This window comes from Gigantopelta aegis, chromosome 10 (genome assembly GCF_016097555.1).
Source record: "Gigantopelta aegis isolate Gae_Host chromosome 10, Gae_host_genome, whole genome shotgun sequence".
In the NCBI taxonomy this organism is placed as follows: Eukaryota; Metazoa; Mollusca; class Gastropoda; order Neomphalida; family Peltospiridae; genus Gigantopelta; species Gigantopelta aegis.
In genome coordinates, this window is record NC_054708.1 from 1,808,010 (window position 1) to 1,833,699 (window position 25,690).

A 25,690-nucleotide genomic window follows, 5' to 3' on the forward strand; every position below is an offset into this window, starting at 1 on the left:
TTTTCACTTACTTTAATTGTAGTTCATTGACTTCACTTTTGTCATCTTTGTAACAGGACTTCAAGATTTTGTATCTGCAAAAAAGTAAAACATCAAATAATTATAGGATATTAAACGAGCAATCATTTCGTATTCTGCTATGTCCAGAGTAAAATAGTTTTTAATTGTTAAGAGACTTAGCGAGTGACAATGCAAATTATTTGACAAGGGACATAAACATGATATGAACTGGTAGCGAGTTTAATATCCTATTTATTACCCATTAATCGACTCAATTTATATCACTAAATTCATTTGATTTATGTTCCGGTAAGGTTTCAGTGTGTCAGTCGAATGACGTCGAAGTGTTATGTCCCACTTGGCATTCTAGTGGGACATAACACTTTGATATGTACCATGATATTTTTAACCCTATGGGTAATAAAGACAGGAATACAACATCAATAACCTTTAAACCACCTGGCAAGTATTATTGTTGCCAAATGCACCCCCAGGGACATTACATCCATTTATAAATTAACAACATTCTGAGAGTAGTGCTAAAGCAATACATGTCCCCTACCTGGCCGCTATGTTAAGTGGACATAACTGTCAAACATGGAGCCAATTCCATTTATGACCGTTAGTCCTTGAATTAATTCCCATAAGAATCAAACATGGAGCAATTCCAATTTTGACAGTTAGTCCTTGAATTAATTCCCATAAAAATCAAACAAGGAGCAATTCCATTTTTGACAGCTAGTCCTTGAATTAATTCCCATAAAAATCAAACATGGAGCAATTCCATTTTTGAGTTATAGCCCTTGAATAAATTCTCATGAAAATCAAAAATGATATGATCAAAATTCTATCAAAAATGGGTACATTCCTATGAAAGTCTAACTTGATCTGTAACTGCATGGAATAAAGCTGTATTCCAAATTCCACTCAATATCTTAATGCATAGTGAAAACCAGTCAGAAAAAGTACATGTAGGACAGATGGACAGACATACAGAAGGACCATTTGAGGTAATGTTTTTTTGTATTTCACTTCAAACTGAGTCCACAGTGTAAAAATTATTTTATTTTTAAAAACATCTTGGCACACCTTTTGATTATGAGTTCGAGAACTTGTCTAGCTGTGGCGAATGTTCGATATGTTGCCAGGAATATGTTGACGTAGGTGGAGTCCAGCTCCCCACGGACGGTGGCCAAACTCTCGACAAGTTTCTCCAAGGTTCCAGCCTTTATCACCCGAATCTTCTGAGTCTCCCACATCAAGTGGGAAAACTCACGGTCATGCTCATCCTCAAGCTGGAAAACAAAACAAGACATTTTCTCATCTAAATTATTTCAAATCATTTGGAACCAAATATTATGGAAAGTATGTTTTATTTAACAACACATTCAGCTCATTTTGTAATACTGGTTATTTGGCGTCGGACATATAGTTGAGGACCACACAGATAATTAATAAGAGGTAACCCGCTGGCCCCATACAATGGGCTACTCTTTCCGATTAGCAGCAAGAGATCGTTTATATGCCAAAATCCCACAGACTGGATAGTACATACCACAACCTACATCAGTTGTGGAGCCCACTGACGTGGATCGTTCTATATCAACCACGCATCAAACAATGGCTTTACCACAGGGTTATGTCACACCTCTTGGAACAACAACAACAAAAAAGAGACGATTCTAAATAACGTTTATTATTTTTATAACACACATTAATTTTTTTTAAAGATGATTATAACTGGTTATGTAAAGGAATAAACTGGTATACGGTGTCAAAGTGGAAACAGACTTTTAATTTACAAATTATGTGTGTATCAACAGTATTAATGACAAGACATTAAACTCAGTCATAAGATAATGTCCAATATGAAGACTTTGCATATTAAACAGTCATAAATATACATTATTTAAAAACATCAACATTCAAAAGTTTTAAGAATTTTGTGGCTTTAAAAATAGTCTTTGATCCCTAAAAATGCCAATTGATATATGTGTTTTATAAATCACACGTACCCTTGCTTGTGACCTATACGTCACTCTCTTCAGATAAGCACTATACACTGCTCCCTCTTCCCGTTCTTCTCGCCAGAATTTGGTAACATCATCCTGAAATAAATATACAATTTGCAGCTGAGGAGTTGATCAAACTTACCAAGAATTTTATCTGCTATTGTCAAAAGTCTTATCCTGCTCGGGCACCACACCCAAATTTTTAGCAGATTTTATTTTTTTAACACAATTATGATTGTTTTTAACTCCGACCCTAAAACAGTGCTCTACAAAGCGAGTAAAATACTCGCCATGGCGACTAAAAACATTCCCTGGCATCTAAAAAATAAAATCACATTTGTCAGCTGGCGACTGTCCAATTATTTTGCTTTAATCTGTAAACAAAACTGGACATCGGAAAACACAGTGGACCAGTAGCAATTTATCTTCCATAAAACCTGTTTTCTATTGGTAGTTTATTGGAAAAATAAAAGTTTGAATCAAGTTAATCGGACTATGAATAACGGCGACGTTAAGAGAGGTATGTTATCTCCCATAACTTGAATTTCAAGTGTTTGGAAATAATTCGGCCCCAGTTCACTTTTGGACCAAGTCGGTCCTATCCCATTTAGACCCAGGTTTTATTTATGTATTAAAATGAGATTGTTGAGTCACTGTGTCTTTACTTGTCTGTTTCAAACTCAAACGTTAATTATTTTAAATGTCGACTTATATATGCGTTATTCTGTGCTCCAATTGTGTCATGCTTATCATGATAACGGGTCCCTCCACGATAATGACGTCTCCAGTCGTGAATGTTGTTTTAATCACGTCGGAAGTCTTGTTCACCAGTGGAGGATGAAAACATGTTTATATTTTCATGATTCGATTTTAGATGACATTAAAGACACAATAATTTATAAAACAGTATTTACAGAGGCAGTATGTGACTAAAAATAAATATTATTTAAACCAAAAGTAAGGTAGCCGATTGGTAACTACACGTTGAAGCCTGGTAATTATTATCACAATGCTTTTATTTAACTTTTAATGAGTACTGCAATTTAAATGCATAACTTAGCAGTGCCATTAAAATAGTAATTCGCTTAATTTCGTTTAATAAAATTATTGGGTACGGAATTTGATACTGATAGTTAATAGTCCTTCACTGTTTTAGTGGAACCGGACACAAACAGTAACTTGTAATTACTGTTTAACAACTAGGAATTACCCTTTCACAAGTTCATTCAAATGTGGTCCTAGTAACAATTACGGCATTAGTAATGTGCCGTAAAATGGCAGATGAATCGATTTAATGACAAGTATATATTAGCTGGCTACTAAATATAAGTGGCTGGCGACTAAAATATTATACTTTACTGGCCAGGGAAGAGTAAATTTGAACTTGCTTTGTAGAGCACTGTAAAACTAAACCATTTCCTTTTTGAGGGAGGCTCCCCATACCACCTAGCGACAGCGGTTGCATTCAGACGTACATTGTAAATATTCAATTCCATAACACCATACCCAACCCAATAAAAAGTTTCCATTACTAATAATAGTATGCACAACTCCACAGACAGAATAGCACATACCAGTCAGGGTGCACTGGCTGGAACAAGAAATAACCCAATGGACCTACCAATGGGGATCGATCCTAAATTGACAGCACATCAGCTATTGCATTTTCAAAACCATTCCGTTTGGGTTGTGTGTGGTATCAAAATGTTAAAGGTGGTACAACACCCCTAAAATGGACCTGCAAGAACAATTACAGCTGCAATGTCTGGTTTCAATCGTATACAATCAAGTTCTAAGTTCAAATACAAGCATAACTGCACTTCTAATTCACTCGCGAGTTGTCGTCATTAACGCATATCATCAAATGCTTACTAGCCAGTTAGAACAATTCTCGCCATTTTGTAATACCGAGCGGATTCTAGCAGCCAATTACAGCAGACACGCATTGGCGACGTTTTAAACACCGGACTCATACGCCTTTTATAATGTGTGTTGTGGTGTGGGCTATACGAAACTAGTTGGACATCCTATATTACCGTAGTACAGACGTATTTTTAAAGTAATACTTCAGATATTATAAAAGTGCTTAATAAAACGGTTAAGTTGTATTTATACGGATATTAATAACAATAAGACTGTGAAAATGAGTCTTGGTTGTTATTTTGTTTTTGTGTTGTTATTGTATAAGAATACTCTTTAAAACTCAAAAATTCTTAAGTTGTAGTAAATAATAAAAATTAGCATAACAGTGTGTTTAAAAGTGTATGAAATACATGTAACAATCGAAAGGCATATTAGTACGGTGTTTAGAATGTCGCCATGAGTGTCTGCTGAAATTGGCTGCTAGCGTAATTGGCTGCTAGGAATTGGCTGCTAGAATCCGCTCAGTTTTTGTAATGCAACAATAGTCGAACCGTACTATTTTTAGCCCAGAGGGAGCCCGGCAAAAGTGTCCCACTTTCAAAATACTGGGTTTATTTTTAACTTAGAAAAGCCAGTGTAGTGAAACCAATTCGGAGTGCGGCGTCTTATATGCACAAAATGTAATGGGATTTTCTGTTCTAAATGCTTAAATAATAAAAATATTCCAGACAATGCACGTTTACCTTATCATAATTTCACTTTATATTTCAGTGTTCTCGCTGGGTGAAAATTAAAGGAGGGCGGCCATACGGCACCACACCCTTAAAAAAAAAAAAAAAATTAAAAATAATAAACGAAAAGCAAAAAAAAGGGGGGGGAGCTTGGTTACCATACTGTTGGGTGCTGGTTGACTTTATGCAAAAAAACCTTCTTATTTTGCCTACAAAAGTTTATACGGAATACAAGCAGACTTGTCTTTTAATTGAACCGGAGATGTTATCGGTCTGACATCACGGGCAGTTCCGGTTTTGCTGAACCGATCAAAGTTTTAATATTATTATTTTTAATGAAGATTTCAAGATATACAAAAAACAATAAAGATGTTTGTAAAGTGATCCCCTAATGTCGGATACATTTTTTTTTATTTCCATCTTCATTGAATGAATCGATCGCTGTGATAAAATATTATCGCCAGCTGATAAAAAGTAGTTTCGTTTTAGTACAGACGGTGTATATATTATTTAGCACCCAAAATAAATTATTTTAATGATAAACACTACAACTTCCGTTGTTTTTATAAGCGGTGATATCCCCCAAAATTAAAAGTTTATAATATTTTATAAAGTACTGCTGAATAAACAAAATGACAGAAATGACAGAAAGTAAAAATCATCAGTTAAAACCAATTATATCTGCAATGGAGGACAAAATATCAGACTATAGTTAGTAGAAACAAGACAGAATGACCGTTCTGATCACGTGACAAATTTGGCGCCAAATAAGTGAGCTTTTTTCAATCAGAGATTGCCGAATCCGTAAAAAAATTAAAATGTTTTCATTGCTCAAATAAAATATAACTTTTCTTGTTTGTATTAAACATACAAATGGATACAGGTATGGGACAAAATAGAGACTGTTAAAAATACTGTTAAATTACGTTGTACGGTGACTGTCGTAAATGTTTCGTCAAGTGCTTTTTCGTACACAATGCGGCTTGTTTCCTTTGATGTCCAGTGTGCAGACTGATCGGGGGGGGGGGGGGTTCGGTTTTTTTTATTGTTGTTGGGGTTGTGTGTGGAAAAAAGTGTGCATTTGGAAATAGCGGAGATAGGTGCTGGAAAATAAAGAGGGGCGCAGAAAAATAAAGGAGGGCGGAGAACGTAAAAGTAGGGCGGCAAAATGCAATAGCGGGACATGCCGCCCTGCTTAAATGGGGCGAGAACACTGTATTTTGTAAATAATTCTGGTTTTTTAAATTAGACTATTTTCTTCAAACATGGTTAGATGATTTTTCATTATTTATTGAGTTAAATCTCTGACAGCAAAGACTCTAAAAGACTATAAAGATGATTATAGCATCAAAACATCCGTCTAGCTTGCCAACAGCAGTCCTGGGGCTACAATGTTGATAGCATAGTTATTGATAGGTCAGTGTTGATGGCATTTTATTGAATCTTGAAAGAAATATGATTTGACAATCAAATGATCCACCACCCTACAGGCTACACTGTCTCTACACTACAGGTTACTACACAGTCGAGGTTTACCGTGTACATATGAATCTTTATGATACTATATTTGTAGAAATACAATTTGCATTTATTAAATATAAATAGGGGACTGAATAACATAAAAAAATTGTCTGTAATTTATGCCGAAACTGTTTCGTTTCATGTTTGATGGAACTGTTTGATGCACTGTGACTTTCGCAAACTGCCAAATTCCTTTGCACAGTGTCCTGATTTACAAGGCAAATGGAGCAGCCGTGAGCGTTTATGATGAAAGTTACCTGATTATCGGGTTTCCCCGTGTCCATTCCTTAGTCACGTCAAAAGTCTAAAACGTATTTTAGACATCTTTTGATCCTTTTGATCAGTTTTGCTACATCTTTTGTGTAATAGTTTTACACCCAGCCTACTTCCGGTCCGCCATATATATTCTGCTGTGAGTAAATTCTGCTCTTTTTTTCTCTTTTTTTGGTTGTCAGGCTGGTAATCACTGAGTTCGCATCTCGACTGAGGAGGTGTAAAGCCACTACACCGACTTTTCACCACTAGCAATTAACCATTAGCCCACTATCCAGAACAGACAATGCAGACAGTTGAGGTGTGTGTTCAGGACAGCGTGTTTGAACCATATGAATGAAAATTAAGTTTAAAATAAATAAACAAATAATGAATGAATGAATGAATAAATGGATGAATGAATGTTTAAAATCCTAATTTAGAAAGTACTTTAAAACTTTGTAGGCCTATTTTCGGGAACATGCTGGAAAAACAAATAATAGGGTAGGTGAGTTTTTCTTCGTATTACTAATGATGATAACTAGTTTAACGTGCCCATATACCACTAGGGTTTCGAACACGCCCATCCCGAGTCCGACCTCCGATAAGATCGGTGGCCTGACTCGGGATGGGGGGGGGGGGGGGGGGGGTCGTATTACTATCTTCTTTTGTTGTTTTTCGTTTATTTGTTGTCTGTCTGTCTGTCTGTCCGTCCGTCTGTCCGTCCGTCCGTCTCTCTCTCTCTCTCTCTCTCTCGGTGGTAAAGCGCTCCCCTGGTCGGGGCGAGGCGTAGCCCGGTGGTAAAGCGCTCCCCTGGTCGTGGCGAGGCGTAGCTCGGTTGTAAAGCGCTCCCCTGGTCGGGGCGAGGCGTAGCCCGGTGGTAAAGCGCTCCCCTGGTCGGGGCGAGGCGTAGCCCGGTGGTAAAGCGCTCCCCTGGCCGGGGCGATGCGTAGCCCGGATGGTAAAGCGCTCCCCTGGTCGGGGCGAGGCGTTGTAAAGCGCTCCCCTGGTCAGGGCGAGGCGTAGCCCGGTGGTGTTTTAATTACATATGTTTTCCAGTAAAATTGTAAATACCATCTCATATTTCTATCTATAACAAGTCATTTATTGCCATTTTTGGACCGGTTGTTTGAATACCATAACAGGTCATGATAATACCGACACATTTTTATGGTTTTTATTCCAGGTATTTTTATAACTAATATGTAAGACTGGAAAATCACCTGGGTATAATTTTGATTAGTACTTTAGCAGATAATTTTCATACAAGTTTATACATTTTGCAGTCGGTGAGCTTTACCGACGACAGTAAATTTTTATCCGGCGGCACAAAAGTGCCATCGGTGACGCCCCCGACCGACTGCCGTTCATATCTCACCGACGGCAGTTGCCGCATTTAAGTTCTAGCCCTGAATAGGCTATTTTTGAGAGCTGTCGAAGACTAATGAGTCGAACTTCCAAGGGAGCGAGTTGTGTGGTGCCAATGCAAGTGAGTCCTCTATAATTCAGGCCCACGCCCATACAGAAATCGGGGATGGGGGCGATATGGGGGGCGGAGTGGGGGGGGGTAAATGCCTCCACTTAAGAAGGAAAAACGTTTGTTTTGTTTAAAGACATCACTAGAGCACCTTGATTTACTATTAATATGTATTTACTAAGAGCTTCCTTTATAAACAAATGTAATAATTATAAAATTAGTAAAAAAATAATAATTATTGTCATGTAATTTAATTTCTATGTTGAGGGGCACCCGAACCTGAAGTGCCCCCCTCCCCCGGTCTAAATCCGGCCCTGTTTACTGGTGTATCTCAGTATACTGATTAGGGTTTTTCACATCCCAACCAGTGCCCCACGACTGTCATATAAAAGGACGTGTCTGTGGGATGGTAATATATAAAATATCCCTTGCTACTAATGAAACAAAGTGGCGGGTTTCCTCTCTAAGATATATGTCAAAATTATCAATGTTTGACATCCAATTTAGCCAATGAATAATATAACTCAATGTGCTCAGCCTCTGGTCGTGTTGTTAAACAAATTTTTTTTTAACTTTTGTATTTAAAGGAAAGATTTAAAAAATGTGGCTTGTGCCTCCCTCCCCCAAACTAGATCCATCCCCTTTAGATACCGTTCCTAATTGCCTGATGACAGAGCAGTGTTCCCCACACGGTAGACCCCCTCCCCCCGCCTCCCCCCTCCTCCCCTCCCCTCCTCTCCTCCCTCTCCCCCTCCCCCTCCTCTCCTCTCCTCAGATTCCGTTCCTATTTGCCTGATGACAGAGCAGTTTTCATTTAGGTTGTAATTCGAATACTATTTCAGAAAACTATTCAAATTCCCGGAAACATTCTATCATAGGCCCTACAAAGGTGTAGGCTTGTGAGATTTCCCGATACTGCAGCAAGTGGTTGCACGTCACTGAAGGATTTGAACACGTGACATGGATATATATGTCACTTATCGCTGGGTTCGTGAGATCAAGGCTGCCGCCGAGTGGGTCACAGCGCCGTAACGTCCCGACTGTGTAACAGTGTGCTCGTGTGTGAAGATCACAATGGTTAATCTTGGAGATGTGTTCCCCAACTTTAAAGCGCCGACAACAGCCGGCGACATCCAATTCCATGACTGGATGGGAGACAGGCAAGTTTTAAACTACTTTGTTATGTCACGCCCATTCTGTCCCAGAGAGCGTAGTGACATACTGTTTTAGTGATAAACTGATCACGTAGACAAGCGTAACTTCCACAGTTCCAGGTGCTAACCACTTAGTGAAGTTAGTTTATTCGGACATCAAATTGAGTTGTTATATTGATGAAATAACTATAATTTGTCAGAACAGTTTTATGGCAGATGTATTGGACTAGGCGTAACTTGGCTTTAAAATTTATTTAATTATGTGTGCAAATTTTGTTTAAATGCAGGGGCGGGACGTAGGCGATTGGTAAAGCGCTGTGCCTGATGCGCTATCGATCTAGGATCGATCCCCGTCGGTGCGACATGTTGCAAATTCTTGATCCAGCCAGTGCACTACGATTGGTATATCAAAGCCTGTGGTTTTGGCTGCCCAGTCTTTCAGATGGTGCATATAAAAGATCGTTTGTTACTGATGGAAAAATGTAACAGGTTTCCTCTCAAATCTTAAGGCAATATGTTCAGGGCCGTAGCTAGCAGTGGGGCAAGGGGGGCAGAAAAAAAATCCGGAAAGCATTATAGAAACTTAAAGAAAATTCTCATCTTAACTGTTTATGGAGTTTTAGACTATTAACTACTCTGTTGCCTCATCAAACAAAAAATCCTAGCTACGGCCCTGATGTTAAAGTCTTATCATATAGGCACTTCTTATTAGTAAATCAAATTTAGTTTCAGGTTAATTTCATGCTTATATCCAATCATGGTTCATGCACTGTGACCTTGCACATCCCCACCGAGTTGTTAAAACCCACTTTGAGTGAGAGCCAGTGCCTGGATGTGAACCCACCAGCTTTTATGCGAGGGCGAGACCTAGCCCAGTGGCAAAATGTTCGCCTGATGTGTGGTTGGTCTAGGATCAATCCCCGTTGGTGGGCCCATTGGGCTATTTCTCGTTGCAGCCAGTGAACCACGACTGGTTTATCAAAGACTGTGTTATGTGCTATCCTGTCTGTGTTATGGTGTGTATGAAAGATTCCTTGCTACTAGAGAAAAGAAAATGAAGCAAGTTTTTTTTCTAACTCTACTTAGACTTAACATTACCAAATGTTGTACATCCAATAGATGATAATTAATAAATCAATGTGCTCTAGTGGTTTTCTTAAACAAAACAAACTGTTTTTATGCCACTGAAGCCAGTAAAGTCACCCTGAAACTCAGAATGACTTTGTTATAAAAATATAAATGTATATATGTTTAAAAAGATGTGAACACAATGGGTATGGCCAGGATCTGAGTACCGACTACATTGTGAATTGTGTACACCAGTATTTCTCAAGTGAGGTCACACGACAAGAACTCCGGCTAGACACACTTCATTTCCAGTTATATTGACCCAACACATGCCACAGGCTGTACAACACAATCTGTTTAAGTTGAATAAAACCAGATAATGTGCTGTATGCTGATGGTGTGTCGTATGTCACTGTGTGCAGGTACAATGAATGTAACCTGCTATCATCTTGGTTTTACATATTGTAGTGGGGATTATATCACCTGGCCTATTGAGGCCTGGGTGAAGCTTTACCTCAGTTCAAGGCCATACCCAGGAATTCTGCCAGAGGGTACGAAGGGTAAAACTACGGATGTACACTAAAATCTTGGAAATTAATCAATTGATATTTTGTTAAATTTTTAGATAGAAGATAGTATGACAACTGCTGTTTTAAATTTGTCAAAGCATGTGTCCAATTTGAAACTCTTGACCACCTATTTGTGGCACTTATGGTCTCTTTTGTTTTTATTATGTCTCCTCAAATTATTTGCTGGCAGAATTTAAAGACTGATACCAAGTGTACACACACACACACACACACACACACACTCAGACACTCTCTCTCTCTCTCTCTCTTCTTTCTCTCTTTCTTTCTCTCTTTCTCTGTCTGTCTCTCTCTCTCTCTCTCTCTCATACATACACACACTGTCTTTCTTTCTCTTTGTCTCTCTCTCTCTCTCTCTCTCTCTCTCTCTCTCTCTCTCTCTCTCATCTCTCTCTCTCTCTCTCTCTCTCTCTCTTCTCTCTCTCTCTCTCTCTCTCTCTCTCTCTCTCTCTCTCTCTCTCTCTCTCTCTCTCTCTCTCTCTCTCTCTCATACACACACAGTGGATGGGCGGCGTATGAATATGAACAAGTGTTATTTCTAGTTTTAAATTACTCTTCTTTTTTCTTTTTTACCCTATGCAATTATTACTGTCCCAAATTATTATTTTTTACTACCCACTCCCACCCACAATCCTAGTTGGTTTAGGGTAGATAGACCCTGCAGTGGAAGTTCATAGTTTTAATGGGATTTTCTTTTTCTACAGAGCATTATAATGGGGGTACTTAAAAAAAGAATACATAGAAACGCATCATTAAGTTCTTTAAGAATGCTGAACGTGTAAGTAAACCCACGTGGGACAGCCTAAAATTATCTCTGACGAATAACACTGAAGGCAGTCGTGTATGAAATAACAGGTTTTTTCAGTTCAACACATTGTATGGGTATTATTGCACTGTCATCATCTGTGATACAGTTTATAAACTGTTGTATAAAAAAAGCATTGTCATCTGTGACCAGTCATGTTTTGAGACAAATTTAACTACACCTGTAAAAATATAATGTAAGGGAGAAAGGAGGGGAAATAATGGTTTTTGTCATAAAGTCACACAATTTTAGTTCATCACAGTATTGGCTCATTCTTTCTAATAATATTGGTGATTTTTTTTAATTTGCAGGATTTGAAAAACAGAATCTCTATAACAGAGCTGGGTGGTATTGAAATTTGAGGTTGGGTATTGGTATCAGTATTTTAGAGGTGATTTACCTCAATATCAGTGTGGTATTCGGTATTGACACAATATCAGTACGGATATGAAGCGTTATTTTCGGTATACTCTACTTTAAATGCATGAGTTAATTAGTCTCACCCGCTAATTTCATCTAAAAAAAAATAAACATTCCATACACAAGGCCTTCATCTCTTTCTTCTTTTGTGCTATTTTGTCTTCGTCAGATATATTGTTAATGCTGGACTAAATGATGTAAAATGATGTAAAACATTTTTAATACAAAAAATTTGGTAATACAAAAATTTTGCTTGGTAAATTCATATTGACAATGATACCAATACCGCCCAGCTCTACTATATAATTTGATAAAGTTTGTTTAAATTTCTCCAATTGCTTTAGCACTTGAATTCTTGAATTAATATATACTGTAAATACAGAAAGTTCTGCGAACAACAAAGTACTGCGAAAACTGCAACGAACTAAAGATCGTAATACTTTCTCCACGCAGTATTATGTCGTTGGTGATTTTTTTCTCTTTTAAAAAAAGAAAAAAGAAAAGAAAAACCAAAGTATCAAAATAATTAAAAATCAGTTTTATTTAGTAATTTAATAATCAACCAGTCATAAGCAAACATGTTCAGTTTTTGTAAATTGCACAATTACTCACTTTGGCCTAGTAATCCTGCCAAGCGCCATCCCCTGAGAATCATTTCTTTGTCTTTCGACAACTGATCCATGCAGGCCACAACCCACCGAGCATGAATAGGCTTTGATCACACTTGTTCTTAAGTCAACACCTTTGTCATTCTTTTCTTTCAAGTTCTTAGCTACAGTATCAGCATACCACTGAGTAAACCTTTCCTTCATGGCAGATTTAATATCTCCGTTCACGGACAGATCCATTGGCTGAACAAATCTAATTTCGAATGACCGTTTGCGTAACAAGTCAAGAAAAGATTTGCATCTGTGGACATGCTTAGCTCAAAATGTCAGCTTGCCAATTAACTGAAAAAACACGTGGTCTAAGTTTTCACTTCTTGCGGCTAATGATAAAACAACGTTATTGTGTTAAGTTTTAAATACAGTTCTATCAGCTGAGGTCGCAGTACTTTCTACACGCAGTTTTGGCCATTGTTGACTACTCGCAATACTTTCATGACGCAATACATAGTAGATTTACAGTATATATATATATATATATATGATGGCAATAATCCATACCAAATATAAACACTATATATATATATATATATATATATATATATATATATATACAGTAGAATCTCGTTGGCTCGACCTCGGAAGGGTCGATCACACCGCAACGCTCAAACCAAAAACGAAGTCCCGAGTTTTTTGTCCGGTAAACCCTTATATTAACTGATGATGGGTCGAATACGTCCAGAGTCGACTATAAGCCTTCGCTCGAACTAAATTATTGGTCCCGTCTGTGTTATTAGCTATATTTCCCTCGAACTGGTGATGCATCAAATGTCAAATGGAAAACCACCGAAAAGGACCTACAATTGCCATGCTTGCGCAGTTGGATATTACAGCCTTTGGATTATAATAATTTAGGCGAAACGAGTTATAGATGGATCGGAGAATCGCGACACTAGCCAAGCGATCCTTTCTTTGCCATACCTGTCATGTTGTGTGTTCAGCCAGCAGCTATTGGTAAAAGTTTTTCAAGTACAGCTAGTGTCACGGTGCCTTTTCGATGAAGCGTGATACCAGTAAAACAATTGGCCTCGGCGGGAAGCGTTACTCTGAACACTTCTACCAGACCAGTTTTCAATGAAACCAGGGGCGAGGTACTCCGCTATCATCACTTCGGCAAGGGTTTCTGCATCACTGGAGTAATTTCTAATGAATCCTTTCACTCTGATATTTTGTTATATAACACATTGATGAATTTTGTACTGGAGCCGAACATGTACTGGGGCCAAAACGTCCTGACACCTATCTAATTCAACTTTCTAACTTATGTTACGGAAATATCCGATGTTGACCGAATGGTTCGGTCGAACTACCCGATGGGTCGAACACTTTCTCGAGCACCGACGGGGTTCGAGCCAACGAGATTCAACTGTATATATATATATATAACTGTATATATATATATATATATATATATATATATATATATATATATATATATATAGATATAGATATATAGTGTTTATATTTGGTATGGATCATTGCCATCAACTCCAAGACGAATGTGACCCCAGTCCAGAGAAGGACATCATCGTTTACAGTTTGCTTAATGTTTTTGTATGCTCGCCTGATGCATGGTTGGTTTGGATCATTGCCATCAACTCCAACATGAATGTGACCCCAGTCCAGAGAAGGACGTCATCGTTTACAGTTTGCTTAATGTTTCTGTATGCTTGCCTGATGCATGGTTGGTTTGGATCATTGCCATCAACTCCAAGACGAATGTGACCCCAGTCCAGAGAAGGACGTCATCGTTACAGTTTGCTTAATGTTTCTGTATGCTCGCCTGATGCATGGTTGGTATGGATCATTGCCATCAACTCCAACACGAATGTGACCCCAGTCCAGAGAAGGACGTCATCGTTTACAGTTTGCTTAATGTTTCTGTATGCTCGCCTGATGCATGGTTGGTTTGGATCATTGCCATCAACTCCAAGACGAATGTGACCCCAGTCCAGAGAAGGACGTCATCGTTTACAGTTTGCTTAATGTTTCTGTATGCTCGCCTGATGCATGGTTGGTTTGGGATCGATCCCTGTTGGTGGACCCATTGGGCTGTTTGTCATTACAGCCAGTGCACCAAAGGCCATGGTATGTGCTATCTTGTCTGCGTGATGGTGCATGTCCGTTGCTACTAATAGGAACATGTAGCACTTGTAGAATATGTCAACATTACCAGATGTTTGATATCTAATAGCCGATGATCAATAAATCAATGTGCTCTAAATTAAAAAAATAATTCTATTTGAGTGTTTAGCTCTTGAATCTGTTAATGGATTTCTCTCGATCATATTGGTGGGGCTGTGATTATTTACCTGGTGGGTATTTCACTCCCAGTCACGTGAATATAATCTCCAGTCAAGGTGAAGGACATTTGAAAGTTATGTGAAGAATGATATTCATATAGAGTGATATATTAGTTTTTCAGACAGAAAGAAGTGTTTTATTTAATGACGCACTCAACACATTTTATTTACGGTTATATGGCGTCAGACATATGGTTAAGGACCACACATATTTTGAGAGGAAACCCGCTGTCGCCACTACATGGGCTACTCTTCCGATTGGCAGCAAGGGATCTTTTATTTGCGCTTCCCACAGGCAGGATAGCACAAACCATGGCCTTTGTTGAACCAGTTATGGATCACTGGTCGGTGCAAGTGGTTTACACCTACCCATTGAGCCTTGCGGAGCACTCACTCAGGGTTTGGAGTCGGTATCTGGATTAAAAATCCCATGCCTCGACTGAGATCCGAACCCAGTACCTACCAGCCTGTAGACCGATGGCCTGCCACGACGCCACCGAGGCCGGTTTTTTCAGACAGATGCCTCCATTCAATCCCTATACTTTGGCCTTCATTTTTCCTTTTGTATTGGTAGGGGGGGGAAATGTGAGTGAGTGAGTGGGTGGGTGGGTGGGTGGGTGGGTGGGTGGGTGAGTGCGAGGGAGGGAGGGAGGGAGAGAGAGAAAAAGAGTAAATGTGTACATTCTAAAGTAACTCCTCAAGACTGACTTCCATTTTCCTATTAAATTATTTGTTTCTACTAGTATTTTGAAATTATTTAGTTGTTATTTTTTATGGGCATGTAGTCGAGTTAAATTAATAAATACAAATGGCCGCCGGTAGTAGGGGAGTATAATAGGTGGTTACAAGTGTCTCTTAACAATGCCAGAAGTTACTACTGAACACCCTGAAGTGGTCAGACTAAGCCAACAACTAAAGCTGATGGGAAATAACAGTTGTGTGGCACATATAGCCACAAGAGACAAGCACCTGTTGCAGTTGGAGAGGCGAGGACTGTGATGTGGAGGTGGACAGCGAAAGAAGTTGAAAAATAAGAGTTGGAAGAAATGTGATGGTATTCAAAGGAGAGAAAGGGGACAGTGGGATTATATATTTTTAATAAATACATTTAGCAGGAAACTGCCATTATGCAACTTTAGTTAAGCTCCTTTAACTCCATATAAAGTCGCTGTATAAAGTCACTATATTATATAGTCACTGTATAAAGTCCCTGTATAAAGTCAATATATAAAGTCAATATAACCCCATATGACCACATGTATAGAGATTAAGGCTAAATTTGTTGAGTCACTGGAGATGTAAGTGAGTAACAAACCAGGTGAAGTCACATGCTGCGGAGTTGAACACCGACCTAGTCGGTAATAAAGCAATAAATACTGCGAACGTGACTCTTTCTTCAAGGGCACATTGTTAACTAAATGTAGGTTTATTTTTGTCTGATCATCGACCAACAAACATGTTCTTTGTAGCTTTGAAGATATCTACACACTCCGAGTGTTTTCTCTTTGTTCAACTCTCAGGATATCGTGAGCAGGTCATGGTTGACTTCATCCATGAATACAATCGAATACCCCGTGACCTGTCATGTGCCTCAGTACATTAAAGAGATGAATAAAAATTAGTTGAAAGTATATAGGGTCTATAGACCTTTCCCATTAAGGTGGCGGCCATGGTGCATGACATCATTGGGGGAGTGGGGGGGGGGGGGGGAGCACCTCTATGTTGGTCTATTCCAAAATCAACAATATAGCAAAAACTGAAGCATTGCTTTTCATTCTGGATTTACAAATTGTGATTCATAAGTTCAATAAAGTACCAGGTGTAAACTTTTGTTTTGACTCTCAGTGCATATATACATGGATGAAAGTAAAGTTTGTTTTATTTAACGACGCCACTAGAGCACATTGATTTTTAATCTTATCATCGGCTATTGGACATCAAACATATGGTCATTCTGACACTGTTTTTAGAGGAAACCCGCTGTCGCCACATAGGCTACTCTTCTTTACGACAGGCAGCAAGGGATCTTTTATTTGCGCTTCCCACAGGCAGGATAGCACAAACCATGGCCTTTGTTGAACCAGTTATGGATCACTGGTCGGTGCAAGTGGTTTACACCTACCCATTGAGCCTTGCGGAGCACTCACTCAGGGTTTGGAGTCGGTATCTGGATTAAAAATCCCATGCCTCGACTGGGATCCGAACCCAGTACCTACCAGCCTGTAGACCGATGGCCTGCCACGACGCCACAGAGGCCGGTATATACATGGATGAATGGGATTCTTCATTGTTAAACAGTGAAAGCCACCATAGACATATTGTCTGTGGAAAATAAGATTTGTTTGTCATCTAAACACATTTATGTTAAACTCTTCTAAAATACAAATTTGTGATACTAGTATTTAAAGGTTAACTTATTAATAAAATTATGAGCTGCTGGATTTTCATTTTTGTTTTCATAAAACTGAAATATGTTTTTGGAAATGTAAACATGTAATGTCATCTCCTAATTGATACAAGTTGGCAAAACAATATTTTGTCTGGTTTTAACTTTACTTCATTATAAAGTTAATCATTAAATTCAAAAATACTCCCGAGTGCCCCCCCCCCCCCCCCCCCATGACATCACTTACCGGTACATTTATGGAAAGAGTATATACATTTATCTTTTACTGTTGGGACTATTCTGTTGTTTTTACAGGAGTAATAATAATAATAATAATAAATAACATTTATCTTTACAGTTGGGCTATTTTGTTCTCACATCCTGCTGACTACACCCCAGTGTGTACCACAGAACTAGGTCGGGTCGTCACCTTGCTGCCAGAGTTTCAGAAGAGAAATGTCAAGGTCATTGCCTTGTCATGTGACTCTGTTGAGGACCACAATGGCTGGGCAAAAGTAATCAGTTCTATATTCTTGTAAACTAACATCCATGATGCCAGGAAATGTTAATTGAACCACTGTAACTTTGACACACTATGTTCCACATATTAAAGATTCAGAAATTTAAAAATGTTCCAGATTTACCGGGGAATTCCAAATCTATCCAGAAATTTTAGATTTTCAATTATCTATTCATTGTTTCCATGTTTTTCACTATTTGTCCATAATATTTAATATTTTTCATTCAGGACTTACGATATGATTTTGGTTGATACAATTCATATATTGTGAATGGGAGGCCACGTTTTTTGACCAATGTGCAACCATAACTCTTGGGCCAATCTGAGTACCCGTGTTGTTTTTTGTTGTTTTATTTGTAACCGACTTTCACTTTCATACAGTGTTTCATACAGGTTATCCATAAAATACCATCCCCTTCCTCTCCCCAAACCTGCATTGATAAGTCCTCCTGCTGCCCCTCCCCAAACCTGCACTGATAAGTCCTCCCACTGCCCCTCCCCAAACCTGCATTGATAAGTCCTCCCCACTTCCCCTCCCCAAACCTGCATTGATAAGTCCTCCTACTGCCCCTCCCCAAACCTGCACTGCTAATATCTCTATGCTGGTGGTTCTGATCACTGTTTGTTTTCAGGATGTAATGAGCTACATGGGCCTACCCCTTCCCTCCCTCTCCCCCAACACAAACATGCACTGATAAGCCGTGATCACTGTGTGTTTTCAGGATGTGGATGAGCTACGTGGGCCTACCCCTTCCCTCCCTCTCCCCCAACACAAACATGCACTGATAAGCCCTGGTCACTGTGTTTTCAGGATGTTATGAGCTACGTGGGCCTACCCCTTCCCTCCCTCCCCCCCTTCACAAACATGCACTGATAAGCCCTGGTCACTGTGTTTTCAGGATGTTATGAGCTACGTGGGCCTACCCCTTCCCTCCCTCCCCCCCCCCCCCCCCCCCACTACACAAACATGCACTGATAAGCCCTGGTCACTGTGTTTTCAGGATGTGATGAGCTACGTGGGCCTACCCCTTCCCTCCCTCTCCCCTTACACAAACATGCACTGATAAGCCCTGATCACTGTGTTTTCAGGATGTGATGAGCTACGTGGGCCTACCCCTTCCCTCCTTCTCCCCCTACACAAACATGCACTGATAAGCCCTGATCACTGTGTGTTTTCAGGATGTGATGAGCTACGTGGGCGTACCCCTTCCCTCCCTCTCCCCCTACACAAACATGCACTGATAAGCCGTGATCACTGTGTGTTTTCAGGATGTTATGAGCTACGTGGGCCTACCCCTTCCCTCCCTCTCCCCCTACACAAACATGCACTGATAAGCCCTGATCACTGTGTTTTCAGGATGTGATGAGCTACGTGGGCCTACCCCTTCCCTCCCTCCCCCCCTACACAAACATGCACTGATAAGCCGTGATCACTGTGTGTTTTCAGGATGTGATGAGCTACGTGGGCCTACCCCTTCCCTCCCTCTCCCCCTACACAAACATGCACTGATAAGCCCTGATCACTGTGTTTTCAGGATGTGATGAGCTACGTGGGCCTACCCCTTCCCTCCCTCCCCCCCTACACAAACATGCACTGATAAGCCCTGATCACTGTGTGTTTTCAGGATGTTATGAGCTACGTGGGCCTACCCCTTCCCTCCCTCCCCCCCTACACAAACATGCACTGATAAGCCCTGGTCACTGTGTTTTCAGGATGTGATGAGCTACGTGGGCCTTACCCTTCCCTCCCTCCCCCCCCTACACAAACATGCACTGATAAAACCTGGTCACTGTGTTTTCAGGATGTGATGAGCTACGTGGGCCTACCCCTTCCCTCCCTCCCCCCCCTACACAAACATGCACTGATAAGCCGTGATCACTGTTTTCAGGATGTGATGAGCTACGTGGGCCTACCCCTTCCCTCCCTCCCCCCCCCCCCTCTACACAAACATGCACTGATAAGCCGTGATCACTGTGTTTTCAGGATGTGATGAGCTACGTGGGCCTACCCCTTCCGTCCCTCCCCCCCTACATAAACATGCACTGATAAGCCCTGGTCACTGTGTTTTCAGGATGTGATGAGCTACGTGGGCAAGGCGTCTGAGAAGTTCCCGTACCCGATCATCTCGGACAAGGACCGAAAGCTGGCCGTGCAGCTGGGGATGGTCGACCCTGACGAAAAGGACAGCGCCGGGATGCCGCTCACTGCGCGAGCTGTCAGTTCTTATAACTTGTTATTAGTTGCCTATCGGTCCGTCCTGTATGTCCATCCGTCTGTCCCACATAGTTCTCCGGATAGTTTTTTCAGAATGCCTTGATATATTAAGCTTAGATTTTTTGTATAGATTTATCATGTATGGTTACAGACCATTTGTGACCTTCATGACGATTTACACATTTTTTATGGCCCTCAATGCCTCAAAATATTGAGATAAATTTTTTAGTATAGGTTTATCAAGTACTATTGTAGATAAGTTTGCAAGAATAAAAGTTAGCCAGCTTTCAGCAGAATTCCACCTTTTTGGTGCACCAAATTAAAAAAAAATTAAAATAATAAATGTGCATGTCCTCAGCTGAAAAATATTTCAGCCTTTTTTTGTCAGGGGCTGCTTTCATCCCTGAATTTGACATTTTAATAGTTCTACAGGATTGCTGTTGCAGACTGTTAAAATTTATCAATTATTTTATAAGTGTACAAATCGTATATTAATGATACAATATGAAAAGTTTTGATGTATAGTTGAAGAGTACCAAACGAGTATGTTTCGTATCTTATGGAAATACTGAAAATTGTATATAAGTATGGTAAATATTTATATTTGATTTAAACATACACTGTTAACACCAACAGTTTTCTTTCAGCAGTAATGCATATATCTTTTCTAAATATATCTTAACTAGAAAATGTAGATTTTTAACCTGTTTGTGATTTATGTATTATTGAAGTGTTCTACTTTTGTTTGACACACAATAGCCAATGTATTTATGTGCCATTAGACATTCATTCGTTTGTTTGTTTGTTTGTTTGTTTGTTTGTTTGTTTGTTTGTTCATTTGTTTGTTTGTTCATTGATTCGTTTGTTTGTTCATTCGTTCATGTTGTATGTTCAAGGTGTTCGTTGTGGGCCCAGACAAGAAGTTGAAGCTGTCAATCCTGTACCCTGCCACCACCGGGAGGAACTTTGAGTAAGTCTAGTCTTCGTCCTCTCTTTGACCTTGTAACTTTATTATCTCACCTTGAGGTCCTCACCACTAAGTGCACAACCAAGACCATCATTATAGATAATATTAGTCTGCAGTCACAGCGATAGTGTGTGGGGTTTTCTGTCCATGACATATACTGATGGAAAGAAATAAGGGAACACATCAAATTGTAGACCAAATTTAATTCACAACTAGCGTAGTAATGTCTGTATTTCATACCAAGTTGTAATGTGGGATTGAATGTCTAGTGTTTAATGTGCTGCCTACCGTATATTGACGTGTATTAGCCAACTTTTGAAGTCTAGAAACACTTTCCAAAAGAAGAGAGTCGGCTTATACATGGAGGCAACAAATTGGAGCATAAAATTTCGATCCAAAATACTCCAGACTGATTTACAAATTTTGATCAGACCCTTAGCCTTTCACAGATTATGTAACAATAATTTGTGCACAGTATAAATAAAACACGCCATCATGCAATATTAAGCAGTTTTTTCTTCTTGAATGCATTATAAGTTTGATAAATAATAATAAAAAATTACTTGTTTTATTGTCATTTCAATGGTAAAAAAAACGTATTCTTTCCAACTGTCCACCATCTTTGTTTGATCTGTGCTGGGACCAGTCTTTCATATAGCAAGTTTAAGATACAAAACGGTGTTTTTTCTTCAAACAAGTATTATATTTCTAATATTATTGTTTTGTTGGGAGGGTGCTCATTATTAACATTACCAACTGAAAAAACAACATGAATTTCAGGAAGATAATTACTCCCACTATTGTCACATGACCATACCATATACAGTGAACAGCTGCAGTTACGGACCGCATGATCTTTCGTTTCTGTGTGTGTGGTGAGGGATTAAACATGCCTCAATGATTTTACTTTTTGCTGTCCAGTGAATAAATTAATTACTTATGTGCAGTGATATGTTGTTACAGCTTGAATTATTTATTTTCCTGTTATGCTTTATCAATTCTAAATTATTTTTCACGGCATGGTAGATGTTAGCATTGCCACATTGATGGTTGATTGCGATCGCGATTACCGTGTTTGTAATAATTAAAGGGAAAACAAATGTAATGAACAAGAAAAGCTCATGTCTATTTGTTGACAGTATTATTGAAATCGATACAACATACAGCTGGACAAAAGATGACTTCGGCTTATACACAAGGCCGATGATTTTGTACTGGATATTTAGGGTCAAACTAAGAGGTCGGCTTATCCAAGGAGTCGGCTAATACACGGCAATATACGGTATATATTCCCAGTCAACCTCTGACAATATGAATTGATTTTTAATGCAGTCATTATTTGTTGTTGCTATCTGTGTGATCCTTTATTTCTTTCCATCTGTATATTTGCAATTGGTCTGTCTAAGCTACTCAGATCACACAGTGGATTAGTGTGAAAAAAACAGGCAGGCAGCTTCTAATCTGATAAACCAGAATGGGCGTACCAGTTGTATTGGTTGGATTCATTAATGGCTTGTCTCGCACAGATCAAATCCACTGTTGCCACATACATCCTACTCTTACTGATTAGTAGTCGTTTATAGAGTATGTTTTGTTTAACAACACCACTAGAGAAATTCATTAATTAATGTAACACATAATCTTCACAAGAAACCTGCTACATATCTCAGTTAGCCTTTTCCCACAGATAGAACAGAGCATACCACAAACATATATAGGGACAGAAACAGTGAGTGTGTTGAGGGGGTTTCAACTGATGACCAAAACACCTTAGGCAAAGCAGTCTATCCACCCCCCCCCCCCCCCCCCCCCCCCCCATCATATCTTTTGATATGCCTGTCTTTGACAGGTGATGGTATTGAATGGTGTTATCCGTCTGTAAACCTTTCGTTTCTAGAGCATATCATTCTTATCAATTCATACAGGATAATCAAACTTTACATGCAAGTACAACTTGGGATGGTTGTGTGTCACATACCATAACTAGGTCACTGTGACCTACCTTTCATGCATTACTTCACATTAAAGTAAATCTTTGTACAGGCCATATCTTTCCTTATCAGTTCATATAGGATCATCAAATCTTGAATGCAACTACAACTTGGGATGGCAGTGTGTTGCATACCATACCTAAATTACCATGACCTACTTTTGACAGACATATCTTGTACTTCATCCACTTTTGTTTTATCTGCTGACATGATAGCACATACCATATCCTTTGATGTAGTAGTTGTCAAGCATGTGACTGTAATGTGCTTGTTTGCCTGTATTCAATTATGGTTCAAGCATGCTGTCCTGGCCATGCAGCTTAGGTGCCAAAAATCTATGACTTACTGTTAAAAGTTTTTTTAAATGCATAGGAAATCCATACCTGATGGTTATGTTTATGTTGATTGATAAAATCAAAATTAAGAAGTAAAGGCAAAAGTTAAAAAGTTGATATGTTTTGTGTTCAGCAAAGAAGAAATGTTTTAGTTCTTTTAATAGAAGGGAAAAATTAGGCTAAAAATCGATAGATTGAGCAATAAGATTAGAATTGGTTTATTTTTATTATTATATCCTAATGTTTTAATCGAATATAATGGTAAATTATGTGGTAATTTCACAGAAAGTAGAGGGTGGTGGTATTGACAAGCATTATGTCATTTTAGAAGGGAAGTGGTCGTAGCATTACAGAATGTTACATGGAAGGAGAGGCAGGATAAAAAATGCTAAGTTTTGCATTACATAATAGTTGAACTGTCAGATCATGTAATTATATATGTGATTACGTCATTCACTTCTAATTTAAGGTGGTTAGTTGTTATTAACTCATAATTTAGTGTGATTATGTTTACAATTAACTCCCAATTTAATCATTAATGTGACTATGTTTATAATTGAACTCATAATTTAGTGTGTATTGTTTATGATTAACTCCGATGTTTTTGTTTACAGTGAGATTCTTCGTGTAATTGACAGTCTGCAGCTGACAGCCAAGCAAAAAGTTGCAACACCTGTTGACTGGAAGGTAGTATTAGTTTGGTTTCTTATTTTTAAAGAATACAACCTAATTTTGTATAAAACTTTAGATTTTTTTCAACATAAGTCACCAACTTAAGGATGTTAATATTAAAAACTTAGTTCTTTAATTGTAGGGCTAATGCTTTTGATCTCAAACGTAACTGATCAGCATTTATTATTGTTAAGATCCAACTGATTTATTAATTAATTCCTGGTTGTCTTGATTTATTCATTTACTTAAAATTAGTTATATATGATGCCTATAATCATGTAAAAAAACAAATAATATTCTGATCCTTTTTAATATGAGATGTTGTTCAAAACCATCTTTTGCTCTATATTTAGTGTTATTCAAACTCCATTCTCAGTAATGTACAGTTGTGAGTGTCAAGTTCAAGATCTAGGATTCGGTTAACATATTCAAACTCCATTCTCAGTAATGTACAGTTGTGACTGTTAGGTTTAGGATCTATGATTCAGTTGACATATTCAAAACTCCGTTCTCAGTAATGTACAGTTGTGTTAGGTTTAGGATCTATGATTCAGTTGACATATTCAAGACTCCATTCTCAATAATGTACAGTTGTGAGTGTTAGGTTTAGGATCTATGTTTAAGTTGACATATTCAAGATTCCATTCTCAGTAATGCACAGTTGTGACTGTTAGGTTTAGGATCTATGATTCAGTTGACATATTCAAAACTCCATTCTCAGTAATGTACAGTTGTGAGGGTTAGGTTTAGGATCTATGATTCAGTTGACATATTCAAGACTCCATTGTCAGTAATGTACAGTTGTGAGTGTTAGTGTTTGAACCTCGTCTGGATATAGATACCTTATGTACGGATGTTCTGCGACTAATTTTTTTTTTTTTTTCAGCCTGGCTGCAAGTGTATGGTGGTGCCTAGTCTTTCCAACGATGAGGCAAAGAAACTGTTTCCCAAGGGATTCGAGGAAACTAAAGTGCCTTCCCAGAAATCCTATCTCCGCTTCACACCACACCCATAGACTGGTTCCCATCATACACAGTGCTCTAGATGCCACCTGTAGAGCAATCGTATATCAAATATTTTATATTCATTGTTTCAGAATCGTTTTTAATCATGTTATATCCAATAATAAGCATTATATTTAATTTTTAATTTAAATAATAACGATGATAGTTATTCCACGTAGTATTGGTTTGAACAGACTGATGATGTAACACTATCAGTCGTGACTTTACTGTTCTTCAAACTCCAGGAGAGCTGAATTTCTTTGCTAGTTTTAGCTAAAAATGTGACACAAAATAAATTAAAATGCAAGAAAATGGGCTGAAATATTTCCAGATGTTTTATTCTCCAAATGATTATAGACTGATGCAGAGGTGGTTATACTTCAAGTGAAAAAACAAACATTTGTTGTGTGGTTGTTGTTTTTTTTAGGAAATTGTTAAATCGGGACAAATGCACATGTTTTTGTCAATTATCTTATGGAAAATTTAGTTGAAATATTTGTTATATTTAGTTTTTATTTGTTAAAAGCCAGATGTTATAATTATGCAAATATTGTTATAATTAGGCTAATAATTTTATAATTATGCAAAAAATGTCAGTGATAAATAAAGTTCACATATTTCAATGTACATTGTAGCTTTGTTATTAGGATATCTAGGTTGCATTATCAGCATTTATGGGCCTAACATGTTTTATGGAATATCTTATGTTGTACAATAGGCACTGCCCACACACACACACACA

General features: G+C 38.5%; 2 protein-coding genes across 5 annotated transcripts in view; one reads left to right on the forward strand and one right to left on the reverse strand.

Moving 5' to 3' along the window:
- The window catches only part of LOC121384552 (ral guanine nucleotide dissociation stimulator-like), a 39,070-nt gene extending 32,552 nt beyond the window's left edge, over positions 1 to 6,518 (reverse strand). For all 4 annotated transcript variants that reach the window (XM_041514994.1, XM_041514991.1, XM_041514993.1 and 1 more), the window contains exons 1-4: positions 6,385 to 6,518; positions 2,016 to 2,108; positions 1,090 to 1,295; positions 12 to 74 (exon numbers count right to left, since the gene is read on the reverse strand). In XM_041514994.1, the coding sequence (XP_041370928.1) occupies positions 12 to 74; positions 1,090 to 1,295; positions 2,016 to 2,108; positions 6,385 to 6,411 (389 nt within the window). In that variant the 5' untranslated portion in view covers positions 6,412 to 6,518. The remainder of the gene's footprint in view (positions 1 to 11; positions 75 to 1,089; positions 1,296 to 2,015; positions 2,109 to 6,384) is intronic.
- A 2,317-nt stretch (positions 6,519 to 8,835) lies between these two features.
- On the forward strand, positions 8,836 to 25,571 carry LOC121382987 (peroxiredoxin-6-like). The gene is made up of 6 exons (XM_041512706.1): positions 8,836 to 9,016; positions 17,603 to 17,759; positions 19,837 to 19,980; positions 20,876 to 20,949; positions 23,887 to 23,959; positions 24,831 to 25,571. The coding sequence occupies exons 1-6, from the start codon at positions 8,931 to 8,933 to the stop codon at positions 24,957 to 24,959; spliced, it is 663 nt and encodes a 220-aa protein (XP_041368640.1). The 5' UTR covers positions 8,836 to 8,930; the 3' UTR covers positions 24,960 to 25,571.
- The last annotated feature ends 119 nt before the right edge of the window (positions 25,572 to 25,690 follow it).